Source organism: Ixodes scapularis, unplaced genomic scaffold (genome assembly GCF_016920785.2).
Source record: "Ixodes scapularis isolate PalLabHiFi unplaced genomic scaffold, ASM1692078v2 PGA_scaffold11__112_contigs__length_91849675, whole genome shotgun sequence".
Classification (NCBI taxonomy): Eukaryota; Metazoa; Arthropoda; class Arachnida; order Ixodida; family Ixodidae; genus Ixodes; species Ixodes scapularis.
In genome coordinates, this window is record NW_024609837.1 from 43,144,907 (window position 1) to 43,160,858 (window position 15,952).

The following is a 15,952-nucleotide window of genomic DNA, read 5'->3' on the forward strand; positions in this document are numbered from 1 at the left end:
TAAGTGCTTAGTTCTTCCCCAAGACAACTTTCATCTTGGAGAAGGGGGGACACAAACAGACTGATGGGGGACTGAAAACATTAAGATCTTCTATACCGTATTGATACTTTTCATACAGTGGGCAATTAAAAATAAATCATTCATGCATATTATAGAGTTAAGCAACTACAAAACTCACCACCAACATGAATGCCGAATGTTTTAGATGTCAATCTAAAGCTTGGCAGCATTAGCATTCCTAACTAACACCGGCTAGATTTGCAGTAATAGAATAACTTAGATACGCTGATGACGTGTGGCCTCTCATCGTCATGGCTGCCGCTTCTAGTGGCTAGGAGCTTCCATCACAGAGAAAGCAAAAATAGATGGCGGATTTCCCGTAGCTTTCACTGCGATTTGGATGTCCTACAAAACCTAACATAGTGAAATGTGATCCAGAGGGCTAGACCAATTTGGGAGCTGACAACAATGCAGCTCCACATTACAAAGCTACTTAAGCAATCCAAATAAGAAATAGAAAACAGTGTTTCAGATTTCATTTACTATGCGATTCCAAACGTTCTGCTGGCTCAAACTTGCATGCCCCACCAACCCTAGACCTGCATGAAGGAACATGGGGCAATTTTGGTGTTTTTCCTTTTTCTTAGGAACTGCCCAGCGTGAAAGTGCCACCCAAAAGACGCAGAAATGTTGTACGCATTTTGGAGGTCAGGCATTCTGCCTCAGATTTGTATGTGTTCCCTCTCGCATCACAACAGGAGGAATATGGCCATATCACATGTGCAATGTTTCGCCAAGACGTGGGCAACACTGCACGAGCATACTTATCACCAGCACTAGGAAAGGGGAACAATGATATCCCTGCAGTGTCGCACACGAATTTCGGCGAGAAAGTGCACATTGCGGATGGTCCCTTTCCAGTACCACTTTTTGCAAACGGAAAGAGAAAACCCAAGAATCTGTTCCAAAAGGCACACAATCATAAAATTTCCGGGAAAACAATAAAATTGATCCACCCTGTTAAGATTTCGCACTGTAATTACTCGGCCTCATGTAAAAATGTCTTGCCACGCACTTGCATTTCGTGACAAGCACTTTCATGCCGGGTAGTCTCGAAAGAATAAAAAACAGCAAAATTATTATTTTTATAGTTTGTTGCAACGTGAGAACAGCAGTAGATGCTACGCCTACAGCATGAGCTTTCTAACTTCAATGACACTCCAGCGCACGCAAAACCAAACACGCCGGAAGAAGACAAACCCATGCAGGAAATGGAACATCTACTTCTGATCTTACGATGCAATGGACTATAATGTTCCCATGGAGAATCACAGACACAATAAAAGAAGCAATGCAAGAGGCATCAGTGTCAACGAGAAAAAAGCATCCAGAGGCATTTCACTAGCCTTCTTAATTCCCTCCGCAACGTCAACACTTATATACTACAAAAACCTGAAAAATGTATGTACATGTACATAATGACGGGGGAAAGTGTGCCACAGTTCGAGAGAGGAGACGCCCGACGTTGCGTGTCGGAGTTCGCCGCACCAGAATAGAAATGTGGGTCGTGGGACCAACTCCGCGGGGAGGGGACATGTAAACGAAGCACTTCCAGCAAATGTACATAGGGGAAAAAAAAAAAAAAGCGCCTCGAGGAGATTGAAGGTTGTCGTCACGACTCTTGTGCCGTCGTCGTCGTGCCCTTTGCCCGGCGAACTTGCCGCCCTCCATCGGCGGAAGATAACCACCGGCACCCCCAAAAAATATGGCGAGAACTTTCTCGACGCCACGACCGGGATTCAAAGCACCATGCTTTAACTGGCTTTGCGGCGAGCCAGCATCACTTCCGAGACTTTCGCTTATTCTTGAAATCATGGTTTTGTTAAAACTGTGCCAAGATTGTGCCGAAGTGCGGGACTCGCGTCGGCTCTACTTCAGCACTGGTTTGGCTTTCTCTGGCTAACGACCAGGAGTTGATTCGTACGTAAGGGCTCGGACCTCAGAGCTTGTGACTTTTGGCCAAGGTTTTTTTTTAAAGAAAGTTTGTTGATCTACAAGGAGAGAAAACTATATTTTGTTTTTCTGCACCGGCAGCTTTATGATCTCGCTGAGTAATAAACCTTTGTGTGCTGCAACTCAGAGCAAATAAAATACTATTGATCCATTGTTATTTATGCCTAAGCCATTTCACTGAATCGCCCAGTAATGCCAAACAGCAAATATGTCCTCCACAGTTCTTTGTGAACGGAATCCCTGTTGACTTGCCCGTTTTTGCTATAATAAAACCACGTTAAAAGCTAGATTTGCAAATCGTAAAACGAGTGGCCCCTTTAAATAACACGGCACACCCACGACATCCCACAGCCAAAAAAAATAGACACAATGAATGTCTCACATTGGCTAAGTGGCGCGAGCCACCAACCAATTCCAAGGGCTCAATGTATTCACCTCTCTATCCATCTACCACTCATTGCTCCAGCTCGACAGGATCACTACATATTTCACTTCACAGATGGCACGAAACAGAGCCAAAGTTATCAAATATATTTAGTGCATCACATTGCTTTTAAAATATATTGCACAGTAGAGTGTGCCACCTAGTTACAAGTGGCACCACTGGTGACCAACGTATGGCACCCGACATGTCTCCCAGATTGCAACAAAGAGCACCAAATGTGCCACGCTTCTGTAGAAGAATCCATTCATCCTGTTGCTAATATACTCCCTTTTGGGGAATATTCCCCATATCATTACACTTAATAAAACGCAGCAGCATATAAACACATGCTTCGTAAAATGTGTGCCCGTCTGCAAGTGTAAATAATGACTCTGGTATTTTTTTCCTGAATGCCACTGCAGTCTGCTCTGCTATCAAAACGGGAGGGATTGCGCCTCGTGTAATACATAGGGCAAGTGTCTGTTAATGCTGAAGAGGTGTTCTGAGAGCTAGGGCACACTTCCTCAACTTGTACAGAAGTGGATCTTGTATCACTTAAAACGGCAGCCACTGAAACTGTCTGCTAGTACAAAGTCGTCCACAACTCCAACCTTGGGGCCGGCTTGTCCGAAATGAAACGAGACAAAGTCTTATCCAAGAGAGTAGAAAAGAAAACACTGAAAATACGAGTGCACAAATCTGCATCGGTCTTTACCTTTCGGTCCGACGACCTACCTATTCGCTTGTGATCACTCTTTTCCACGCACTCAAAAGATTTTGTCACAATTTGTTTCGAGCATGCCGGCCTGGCAAGCACAACTCGTGGTTCAAAGTTAGAAAAAAAAAAAGCAAAGCAATCAGAAGAAGGATGAGAGAAATATGTACAACTAGAAAGCATTTTGTTCCTCTTGTCCCAATTCTCATTGCACCGCTTTCTTACTCTGGATCATTGCCAACTAGCCCGACTCTCACTATTCTCTGGCTCACTATATACCGATCAACATACATTGCACGCTAAACGAATTGCACCAGTCACGTCCCAAACGTCACACACACTAACACAAGGCAAAGCTCCCAAATGCGTTTTCAACCCGCAACTTGACACTTGACACAAGTTTCGTCGAAAAAGTTCCAACCAAAATGTGGCACCAACCCCGGCACTCTGCTGTCTGTCCGCCGATATTCCACATTGAGCAGAAACGTCGCCGTTCACTCGTGAAAATCAAATCGTCGCGCGTTCTAATCCACCCGCAGCTCATCTGAACAGCATGAATCGAGAACGCTTCAACCAAACTTACACTTTGTGGTAGTTTTACTGGCTACCTTCGATTCACCTACACCTCTTACGCCAATTACGCTCGGTGCACACTGTAAGTTTTGACTTACGAGTGGAGCCTATCTTGAAACACAAGTGGTGCACTTTCCTTCTACTTTCCTTCACTGGTGCAGGCAAATTAAACGAGCCCAAAGTGCCTGAGGAAGAATACAGACGACAGTCAGTGGAGTGCCGGCATTTACCTGCAGGCAGTTCGAGCCGTCAAGCCACGAATCGTCGCCCACCTCCTCGAAGACAACTCACGGGGGTGCCGGTGGTCACCAAAACGGGGTGCCTCTTTTTGGCTGGGACAGCCGCAAAGATGCCCGAAAACACGTCTGGGGAAAAAACTTGAAGACACGTCTCTCTCCAAACGCAACCGTCATGGCGACTTCCCAAAACCGTCCACATCCCGGACTCCTTACCCAAGACCCGTCCAAACCCACCGCAAAAACCGGACCCATCCAGACCCATCATGGAGACCTCAGACAGCCTACAAAGCGGCCCGCCAATCAGTCAAAGGCGCACGTCGTCGCGCACTCCGCGAACCACACGAGATAAAACAGGATGGGAGGGGGTCGGGAACAGAGAGCCCCCGGACCGAAAACGAGATGGGTAAGGGGGGGGTCGGAGTTTGCAGGTAACCCCCGACTCAGTCTCAGGAGGTGGGGGAGGGAGTGGGGGGGAGGATGTGGCGAGGATGACAACAACGACGACGGTTTTCGGTGAATGTTGGGGATCGCCTCGCTTCAGTCGTGACGGTCCTCGCTGGCCGTGCCGCCCCTTGATGGCTCGGCTGTGTCCCCCTGCTGCGGGGACGGGAGGGCGGGGTCTTCCCGCAACGCCGGGCCAACCAGCGACGCGAGTTCGTCCGCCCCCCGCAGGTCGCCGTCCTGCAGGAGCAGGGCCTCCTCCTCGTCCTCCTCTTGGGGCGGCCATAGCCGTGGCGACCACTACGACCGGTCGAGCCGGAAGGCCTCCTCGGCAGCGGGGTCGCTAATCACCGCCATGTCGGGGTCCGTCAGGATCTGCAGCCCGTCGATGTCGATGGGGTCCAGGCCCGCCCGCAGTGCCTCCTCCGTCGAGAACAGGTCCGACGAATCGAAGGAGCCCAACGGGGACGACTGGTCGTTCTTCAGCCCGTGCTGCTGGCGGTGCTGCTGCAGGGCGCTCTTCAGCAGGGCCGCATCGTCCGCTCCAGGGCCTAAGTAGGAAACGCAGGACGTCATTGTGACACTTTGACTGAAAGTGGATACTGCGCGAAAGTAAGGAATTATACACTGGACACTGGAAATCATTATGTGAACGCTAGACACAGGAAATTGATGTTTGAACACTAGATACGGGAAATCAACTTGTAAATACTAGATGCCGAAATTGAATATGTCAATACTAGGTACAGGAATTGAATATGCGAATACTAGATATGGGAATACAACATGTAGATACTAAATACATAAACTGAATATATGAATACTAGGTACAGGAATGAAATACCGTAACATGCAGTCATCGCCTATCCCCGAGTAATCGCCCACCCCACTTTTTAGGCAAGTATTGATTTTCCAAAAAAAAAAAGAGTGATCACCCTAACATACAAATACCCCAACGCGGAACTTGGGATCCTTTCATTCTACCCGAATGACGCGTCCATGGACCTTATGGTTGGAGGACGTCCGTAACAATGTAAAACGAAGGAGGGAAAGACACTTCACTTAGTTTACGCATTTCCTCCTCAATTTCCACGGCCCCGAAGTCCGAGTACATGTGTGCGAAAGGAAACCGATGGAGATAACAAAATGACTCTGTCTTGCTTACAAATTTTTTTTTCCGGACAGCAAAACAAAAAGTTTGAAGGATGACACAACCAGTAACTTATTACGGCAGTGGTTGACAACCCACGGTCGTGCGCCCCCCCCCCCCTCTCCTCTCTGCCACTTTTTTATACAGACTCGAGGACATCACGGTAGTTTTAAATGGGGATTACAGTGATGTGATTGGTCCCAGACACCTTGGACCAGCTCCTGGAGTACTAAAAATAACTTTTGGAGTGTACGCACACACGTAATTTACATTCGTACCATGGCAAGTATTATGTTAAGATTAACGTAAAACCACTAAAAGGCAATGTCTACTTTGCCTTTTCGCTTATGTAAAACATTTTGATAGCATCGCTTGCACACCAGAAGCAACTGCCTCAGGCACGGAACTAGCTGTTTAGTTGCGTGGAGAAGCACCAGAAATGGTAACCAGAAGATGGCTGATGAACCATAGCATGAACTGCTGTGAATGGTTATTTCATGTACGGAATCCCGCTGAAATAATGTTACAATGCAATAATTTTGAGCACCTAAATTATTGTTTCCTTCAAGTTCTAGAGGTTGTACTTAGAACTGCAATTCTCCATTCACATTAATAAACAAAGCTTTTGTAATTTATTTATGAATGTCAATAACATTTTATATGGATAGTAAGCTCGTAACAAAAATTGGCATGTCAACTATTAATATACATTTTCTTATAAACAATCCTGTCGAACTCGCTAAGATTCTTCCCAAGCTTGCATCCACTGCTGCTGCTACTTTAGTTAATTTACTCCCAGATATTTAAAAGTATTAAATTGGAAAAAAATACTTGCAGGATATCGCAGTATGTAATACCGCATTTACTCGCATAATGAACGCACTTGCGTAATGAACGCATCACCCCAAGTTGGCTCTCAAAATTTCTATTTTTTTCCCCCTCACGTATAGGCGAAATCAAATCAAATAGTGTGTTATTTGAGGCGACAATCGAAAGTTTACGCCAAGCCGCCGCGAAGTGAGCCGGAGCCAAAGAGCGCAGATGAAGTAAATCGGCACCTTTTTTTCCTTTCCGATTACTCGTAGAGAGAACCAGTCGTACGAGCTAACAGCGCCATTGTGAAGCGAGCATCGACTCGGAAATGTACAGCAAAGTGACATGACCCACCTTTCTTGACATCACCCCGCAAACCCTCGTCAAATTCATGGCTCCCAGAGACCTTATGCCTCGCCAAAATCATGAACTCACCGACCTAATAAACCTATGCCCCTGACCAAACTCATGAAGTCATTGAACTCATACACTCACCAATCTCATACACTCACTGGCCTCATAAATGCATGCACTCGCCCAATTCATGAGTTCACCAAACTCACACCCCTCACCAAACTCATGAACTCACCAAACTCACGCCCGAACTCAACCTCAAATTCGCGAGTTTTGAGGCTTATGACTCACCCTCACCTCACGCCTGATCGGTGAGGGTGTGTGAAGTGTGTGAGTGCACTCATGAGTATGTTTTGCCAAGATATGACAGTGTTACAATGGCATTTTCTTATCAGCCATTTTGTTTTTCCAGAGAGCGAATGCAGTGGGCATCAGGTACTACAGAACCCCAAAGCATAAAGCGGGTTGTTAATGGCGTGGCGTAGCTCTGTGATAACGCCTCCACTTCGCATGCACCAAACCCAGCCATGTTGAACTAACCTGAGACTGGGGTAGAGAAGAAATGTTGATGTTTCTTCTCTACCCCAGTCTCAGGCTAATTCAACATGGTTAATATTCACCAGCTTGCCTGCACCCTTACGATTTTTTACCAAACCCAGGTTTGATTCCCACGGGCTGAAGCAATCTTTTGGAATTGGCCACATCGACGACAGACACCCACATCTTAACTACAACATCAGCTACTACAACATTACCAACTACAACTACAACTACTACAATATGAACAACGGAAATTATTTACACGGGTGGGAAGAGCCCATAACAGCTGTCACTGTAAGAAGTATTTTTATGGGCAGTTGCAACATTTTTTATGCTGTCTTGGCATTTGTTAGGCCGGCGCGCCGATCTTCGTCAGGATCTACCAAGATTCCCAATCTGGGTCGATCCAAGTCGCAAACTGTTCCACCTTGGAGCAATATGTGGTTGAGAAAACGTGATCCGTGACTCTACCTGCGACGCCACAGTCTAAGCGAAATCAGAAGAATTGCACACAAAGAAATGTTCCGCCTTCTTTGTGCTGGACAGATGTGAAAAAGATCTCAGTCGGCTCAATTTTGCGCCTCTCTCATTCCTCGCCGCGCCACGCGCCGCATCTGTTGAGCATCAAGTGTGTGTGGCGAATTCTGCTGTGCTGCTGCCGCTGCCGCGCTCACTCCTACGCCATCCGGTGACTATACACGCAATCGAGAGCAGCGCAGCCACTTCAAGAGCCTCCTCCGAACGACAGGTGGCGGTGCGGGCCACCAGTCAGTTTAGATAAGGCCGATATTATGCGGTCGGCGAATGCCTCTCATTCGCTGCGTGATTGGAGGTCTATGTCGGCGTTTAGTGATTATAGCGATTCATATTTCGATAACTCAGTTAAGTTTGTTGTGTGGAAGTTTGGACATAGGGAAATTCGTCTGCAGCAAGGAGTGCCTGGTGTCTCGGCTGTAAACGACAAATTTTGCCAGTGGCGGTACTGGCGGTACAACCACTATACTCCGCGTCACTAGTTATGTGCAGTGCAGGTGAAGGCAACGTCAGACGAAGAGAGAATGGGCAAGCACCAGGAACGCGGGATGGGAAAAGAGGGCAATGGAAGGCGAGGGGAGAAAGGAAGAGCACTAGAAACGTTAGAGAGGAAAGGAGGTTTCTCTCTTCCTCTCCGGCTCTCCTAGTGCTTCCCTTTCTTCCCTCGCTTGGCGTTGCCTTCGCTTGTACTGCACGGAACTACTGACAAATAGTATAGCCTAGTGTATTTTTAAATTGCATCACGCAGTGCTGAGTATACAAATGTGTGCCAAAACACTTTTCATTTAGAAAAAAAAAATTGGAAATTGAGCTTGATGACTGGATCCCGAGCTGCAAAGCACTAACAGACTTGGCCATCGTTCCCCCTTTTGATCAGTTCATTGTCAATGCTCAAAACCTAGTTTCTGATGTTGCTCATTCTATATTTGGCACTATATTGCTCCTAAAACACCTCGAATGTCATGCGGGTACATCGATATGCGATAACACAAAGTTGGTTTCGCGTGATAAATTTTTCGTGCTGAACTACTACAACAAAGTTATTTGCACTATGAAAGATTTTGCCATTCCCATGGACTTTGTTATAAAGGCCCTTGACCGTACTGGATACTAAATATAGAGGAAATGGATGAGTGAAAACTGGAATTGAATATTGGATACTGGAAGATCCATAACTGCACTAAATTTCTTTGTCCAGAGTATATTTATTTGTTTATTCAGATGCTTTAAAGCTGTCTTTGAAAAGGACATCACCTAAAGGGAAAGAAATACAATGTTTGGAGGAAGCAATAAACAAATAAAATTGCAACAACATCAATCAAAAATGCAAAAGAAATGCCAATTAATCGCACAATGCCTAAACTATATTAACAAAAGCATGAAAATGTTAAGGATTAGTCTTAGCAGCGAGGCTGGAATGATGCTAATAGAAATTAGAGTGAGCCCGTCTACTTCCACCCTCCACATTTCTTTATTTTTTTATTCTTTGGTTTTGCAATGTTGCTCGTACACACTTGAAGAAGGAAAGACTCTTTTTAAAATGTCTTGTGTCATTAAAGTCTCCGTTACTATCAAAATTTCCCTGGATATCTTTCACTTTGTGATAAAAAAACATTTTAAAGTACTGTATTTTTCTAACTTTAGCCCGCAGACTATGTGTACATGTTTAAAAGTTGAAATATTACACAATGCAGACTATTTACAGCTGTGGACTATATAAGGATTTGTTTTTCTTCTAAATCGTTCACTGTGACAAGACGTGAGGGATCTTATGAACGGAGTACAAACAAACCCGGATATATTGAATTCAAAGGGGATCATAAAATAGTTTGATGTATGAATAATTTGATACACAAAAATATCTGAAATTAAGCTAGAGTTGAAATTTCCGGGCATCTCTGCTAATATGGAAGGTCGCGACAAACAGGAGCTTGCCAATTAGAGCATCCAAGAGCTGCTAAATAGAGTGAAGCGTAGTTGGCTGAGATCACAAACACCGCCGCGCGTCGCCGCGCTTACACGCGCACCTGGCCGGGACCTCCACACCCCAACATAAGCAACAAAACACAAAAAACATTTTAAAAGCTAAAAAAAAAAAAAGAAACCGCAAAAGCAAGACAAAACAAAAGTTTAGCAAGCAGCAAAAAAGAAAGCTCACTAAATTCAGGCAACAAAAAAAAGGAAAGGTAAACAAAGCTAACGCATTCTAAGTGCGATCGCACAACCGTTGCTGTCGACACACTCAACTTTTTTTATATTTTTGCTAATTTTATTTTGGGGCTAGGGAGTCGCGCAGCGTCAGCAGTGTTCGGGGAAAGGGCACAGGCTACCATTCTGACAGCGGGCACTCCCTGCTCTCCCTACTCGCGCGTCGGTGCCCTCCCCTTGCTTTTGCCGTCCGTCTTTTTTTTTTTTTACGTTTTATTGCTTTTTGTTTTTTTTGTTTCTTTACAACTGCTCTTTCGCTGCGTATCTTACCGCGTGTATGCTGGCTCGGCAGTTTGCCAGCCCCGCAACACAAGCGATGTGTTCGCCACCGGCGCAATCGGATCACAGGAAAAGCAACGGGCAGCCGGGCTTTGTTCGCTATACCGAGTGTCAACCCACCATGGGAGTTCGATACAAAAAGACAACACTCCTATAGTGTTACATATGATTTTCAAGGAAATGATTGGACTGTTTGATATAGACAATAATTCAAAATACCCGATTGTGATATAACCAAGCTCAACTGTATATTAATGTTAATTTATGCATAATACAAGCTTCTTTGTGAGCTAATACAGCAAGCATTTGTCAAGGTGTGCTGTGTATCATAATCTTTGTTTGGATCAGGCACGGTGTGCGGACTATGCATGGCATGCAAACTATGCACCGGGTGCGGACTATGCACCGGGTGCAGACTATGCACCGGGTGCAGACAATCTAAGCAAAAGCTTTTATTTTTCACCCCAAATTTTTTCCTGCGGACCATGCACCGGGTGTGGAGTCCGGAAAATATGGTACATTCAGTATTCGAGTAACCATGACTGCTCTACTTGCTTGCACAGATCAGAAGTGAGATTTTGTTCTGCCCACCGGTGAGGATGATGTCGGGGATGCTGGTGGGGGTCTGGGGCGTCTGGGGATTGTCCGTCGCCTGCCCCTTCCCCGTGTACTGCATGTCCCCCGTGAAGTACAGCGAGCCGTGGGAGTAGCCCATGGGGCAGCTCAAGGGGTCCGCCATACCCCCGCCACCCACGTCTGGGAAGAAGACTCCGCCCGAGGACGAACTGCTCGTCGGAACCCCCTGGCTGTTGCAGTACCTCCCGTCGGGAAGCTGGGAGGGGGTGGACATTTCGTCCGCTTAGAACCCGTTCACCATGCAAACCCACCCTATAAAAACAACGAGCACTCGCAAAGGAAACAGATCTAGTAAAGCATGTTGCTGGACTGAAAAGCTGTGCGTAGGAGGGGTTGTCTTTTCAATCGTCTTTCCTGTGGGAGACAATATGTTGGACAAACTGGGCGGCGTCTTAATGCTCGCCTTCGTGAACATAACGCCATCGTCAACGCCAACCCTGGCCACTCAAGAATTTGCTGTCGGGATCGTGGGTGTTCGGCACATTTCAACAACAGTACCGTGTTGGGCAGAAGTGTCAACCAACAGACAAGGGAAATTATTGAAGCCGAGAACATTATACGACTGGAGGACAAATATGCTAGTGTGCAATCCATAATATTGTAACAAAAAAGGATTGACTATCAAGCCGCAAGTTTGTCTAGGTGCAAGAAGGTCATTTTGACATGTCGGAAGTTTGAGCAACAGTTTGTTTTAGTGTGCTCTAGTGTCGGTCATCATAAACCGCCAACTCGTTCAGCCTGAAGTTCTAACTGCTCGGATAGCTGGTGCACATTTATGTACAAAACAATGTAGTGCACAAAAAAGAAAAACAGAGAAAGTAGACAGGACAGGCACTACCTTTCAACTACCGCAAAGTCTTATATGAACACCTGCCCACGAGAGATCGCCCATCCCGTTTTTTGGGCTGAATATCCGTGGCATGAAAATCCCGAAACATTTTTTTAGTTTTCTTTCGCTACGTTATGCTGCTATAGAGTGCCTACACTAGCCTGTCCTTTCCTGAATAAAACCCGATGAAAACTAGCACCTGTTCTGTCTACTCTCTTATCCTTGTCTCTTTTTCTGTGTTATTTTATTTTATACCTAAAGAAATGACAGACTGCATCGCAACTGCTAATAACCACATACGAGAAGAGAAAAGACTGGCACCATCCATGAGGTCACACTGCAACTTCCGACCTGAGTATAACAAGACTCATGGTATCCTTTGCAAAGCATATAATGAAAGTATAAAATCAACTAAGCAGCATTTTTTAATGCACAAGTCTCGCTTTTTCTTCAAAAGTTTTCATCGGTGCACATTATACCAGGTGGGACTACTTGGTGTAATGATTGTAGGGATAGCCCACTTAAAATCAAGAGCAAATCGGGTGAAAATTAGGAGTGGGCTAACTTTCGGTCTACAATCAAGAAAAGTGGGGAAAATGCTCCGTTTAGTTAATAAGTCCCTGCCAAACATCTTATTGCGGCGAGGGACAATGAAGCAAAGATGAATATACTTCCCAGTCAGCACTGTTCACTTATATCACACCGTAGCTAACTAGCCACATTTATGCCAAGGCCATCATTGATCCAAACTCTATGATTACTAGGAGTGGGCTATCTTTCGGTGTTTGAGAAAAATGAGCAGATCAAACCAAAAATAGGGGTGGGTTATCACTCGAGATATTACGGTAGGCATTTTTTTTCTGTACATACTAACATTAACAGTACAAGTTTGCCACGGTGGGTGTAATTCTCGTATGATTTTTTGACAAAAATCCCGAAACTGGCTTTTGCCCGCAAATATATTACAATCGTAATACCCATGTACAGGTTTATCAATACAATTTTGCCGTGACGATTGTACAAATATATAAGTGCGAGTTTTAAAAAGATGTGACTTGTACAGTTTTTTTTTTTTTTTTTTTGCGTAAACGGTTGTTTATAGGGAGGGTGTGACAAATGGACCGGAAATGACGGCGCATTGAGTATATTCTTGGGTAGAACGAGTCTCTCGACCAAGATTGAAGTTTAGTCTGGGAATTTAGGCCCTTAAAAGGCTCGAAGAAGCCAAAATAGAACCAAACTTGACCTCCTTTGGCCAGAGTCCAGGCGTCTTGTTCCATATTCGCCAAACGAGCGCCAACGTCACGCTTCGCCGCTTGCAGTTTGGCTGCCGTCTGGCATCTCTCGGGCCCAAATCGCCCGACAATATATTGTCACAATATTTTTTTCTCACTTTCTAAAATTTTTTAAACATTATTTTTTGTTTGTTCATGCAACAGTTGGAGACGCGTTTCAGGCAGCATTCCACCGAGGGCGGCTGCAAAGGAGAAGAGAGAGACCCACCACGAAGTACTGGTTCTGGCCGGCCGAAGGCGGGTGGTCCTCGGCGCCCCCCGTGGCTACCCTGAACTGCTCCATCTGCTGCTGGAGCGGAGAGGTGCTGCCCATGGCCGACCCCGCCCGGCCGTAGCCGTTGCCGCCGCCGTAGGGGCTGCCCACGGGCCCCGGGGGGGAGGTGGGCGAGGAGGAGGCCCCGTGGGACACCGGGGATCCCGGGGCACTCCCGGAGCGCTCAGAGGGCGCCCCGCCCTGGTACAGTTGCCGCGGGCGCGGGCTGGTCGGGGTCTGCAACGTGCAACCGTGCGTCCGTCGGTGAACTGTCCGGCCAGATGCTCATTGAGGGCACCAAAGACAATGGACCTTTTTCCGGTAAGCTTCCGCCAACGTTACTAGAACACTCAGTTGGGGAACTCACCGTTGAAACCTGGACCGCTGGCGTCCACCGAGACCGAGCTAAATATGACAACAGCGCCACTCTTCATCCTTTGTCTTTACTATGGTCACCTTGAGCTTTTAGAAAGCATGTTTTTGCGTAAAAACCAACGAAAAAAATTCTTTTTGTCGTAACTTTTATTGGAGTTTAGTACAAAATGAAGGGCACATGATGTTTTCTAAAATCTTTAGTTTGCAAGGTTTAGCGGTACAATTAATGTTGGTTTTATACAACCATGCCTCAGCGGTGATTTCAGGTAGCACGTCCTGACCTAGCTGCATTCCAACTTCAGTAATAATTCACGGCGCGTCCGCTTGGGAAACGGGGGTGGCATCCCTGAAACCCCTTCCACCGTATCTGTTTCAGCTCCAAAATGGCCGATTAAAGCCAAAACAGAAGTTACATGCAGTTCCTCGAGTGGCCGTTGCGGGAGAAATGGCGGCGTTGCGATCGCCATTAGCTAGGTTCTCGAGTACGGATCGGTGCCACTTTTTCAGAGCAGGCTCTATGGCAGTTGCCCAACTGAGTGGTTCTAGTAACATTGACTTCCGCACATGCATACGCCCTCTCTCTTGCCCTGCTTCCTGCTGTCGCCGTTTTCGAAGGGCATCGTCCCACGAGCCACATATTCAGCACCTGTCTTTATGCATATTTCGTCTTTTCTGACAATTCTTTTTGAGTATCAATAGTATAAAGCATAGGTAGTAGTGAAAACCGATAGGATAGCACGAGGCCAATGTGTTCTGACGGGCGGAGGCACGTTGGTGGTCCCTTCTTGTAGTTCATAGAGAACTCCCTAGGCGATGTTTGTCACTAAAAAAAAGTCCATTCCATATTTGTAGTATGATGTCACGCAGCAAAGTCGACGTACCATATTTACTCGCATAATTTGCACACTTATCTTTTTAAATATCTGTCATCAGGAACGGGGTGCACAAATTAAGCAGATATTTTGGGAACACGTCCCACATAACACATCTGCAAAGGCTGTAGTGTATATAAAAACACAAATAACCAAACGGCAAATTTGTTTTTTTTTATTTTACAAAACGCATTTATTTTGTTTATTTCGAGTCGCTGTTGGAGCTCTCGCACTCGGTACTATGACTGTGATCGTCGTGGTTGTAGTTGTCACTCCATTCTACATAGCATCGTCTTCAGTTACCTCATCACTTGATAGTCCTGTCTTCTTGAAGCTCGACTCGACAATGCTGGGAGAGACCATGTCCCACGTTGTTATAACCCACTCGCAGACTGTTTCCACGGGCGGTCTCTTTATCCTTCCGCTGGGAGTGAGGCTGTGTTCTCCGCTGGTCATCCATTCTATATAGATTTTGCGCACATAGTCTAAACGGTTTGTTGATTGACACATCCATGGGCTGTAGAACTGATGTTAGACTTCCCGGGATGACAACAAGGTTTGTTTTCATGTCCTGCAACTTTTGCTTCACGCTGTCGACAAGGTGACACCTGAAGCGGTCCAGTACCATCAGCGATAGCAGTCGCAAAAGAGCACCTGGTTGTTTTCCCCAAACTGTTTCAATCCAGTCTTGCATTAAAGCTTCATTCATCCATCCTTTTTCATGGACGCGGATATTGATGCAACCTTGCAGTTTCACTTTTGGCAACGTCTTGCACCTAAAAATGACAAAGGGCGGGAGCTTTCGCCCATCAGCAGTTACCGCCAGCATGACAATGCAGCGTTGCTCCTCACAGCCAGTTGTTCTTACAGGAACAGCTGAAACACCTCTTTCGCTTACTGTAGTGTTAGGTGGCATATCGAAGGTCAGCAGCATTAGATCTGCGTTCCCGATCTGGGACATAATAAAGTTGTCCGTTTCCTGCAACACGATCACGAAACAATGAAATGCCAACACCTTCTCTTCATAGTCTTCGGGCAAAGGCTGGCAAAGAGTTGTCCTTCGTCTCAGAGATAAGTGATGGCATCTCATGAAGCCTGTCACCCATTCTTTGCTAGCCTTGAACGTTGCAGCCAAGATCCCTTTTTCTTATGCAATCTTTCTTGCCTGAAACTGTAGCATCTCGCACGACGCGGCGTGACCAGACGACCTGTGATCTCAAAAATACTGTAGCAGTTCATCTTCAACCGCAGGAAAGTTCCTTCATTCGGGCCCCCGGAACGCTTTTCTTCTCTTCACCAATAACGTATGTGGCTCTAGTTCAGCCTAAACTGCCTGGCAGCTGCGCGGTTTTTATTTTCCTCAGCAAACTTTATCACAAGGAGCTTCAACTTCACTGTATAGATATTGT

General features: G+C 46.0%; 1 protein-coding gene across 4 annotated transcripts in view; it reads right to left on the minus strand.

The window, feature by feature from the left end:
- Positions 1-404: 404 nt before the first annotated feature.
- The window catches only part of LOC8040832 (CREB-regulated transcription coactivator 1), a 62,144-nt gene continuing 46,596 nt past the window's right edge, over positions 405-15,952 (minus strand). For all 4 annotated transcript variants that reach the window (XM_029979900.4, XM_040498992.2, XM_040205194.3 and 1 more), the window contains exons 12-14: positions 13,252-13,533; positions 10,875-11,115; positions 405-4,956 (exon numbers count right to left, since the gene is read on the minus strand). In XM_029979900.4, the coding sequence (XP_029835760.2) occupies positions 4,706-4,956; positions 10,875-11,115; positions 13,252-13,533 (774 nt within the window). In that variant the 3' untranslated portion in view covers positions 405-4,705. The remainder of the gene's footprint in view (positions 4,957-10,874; positions 11,116-13,251; positions 13,534-15,952) is intronic.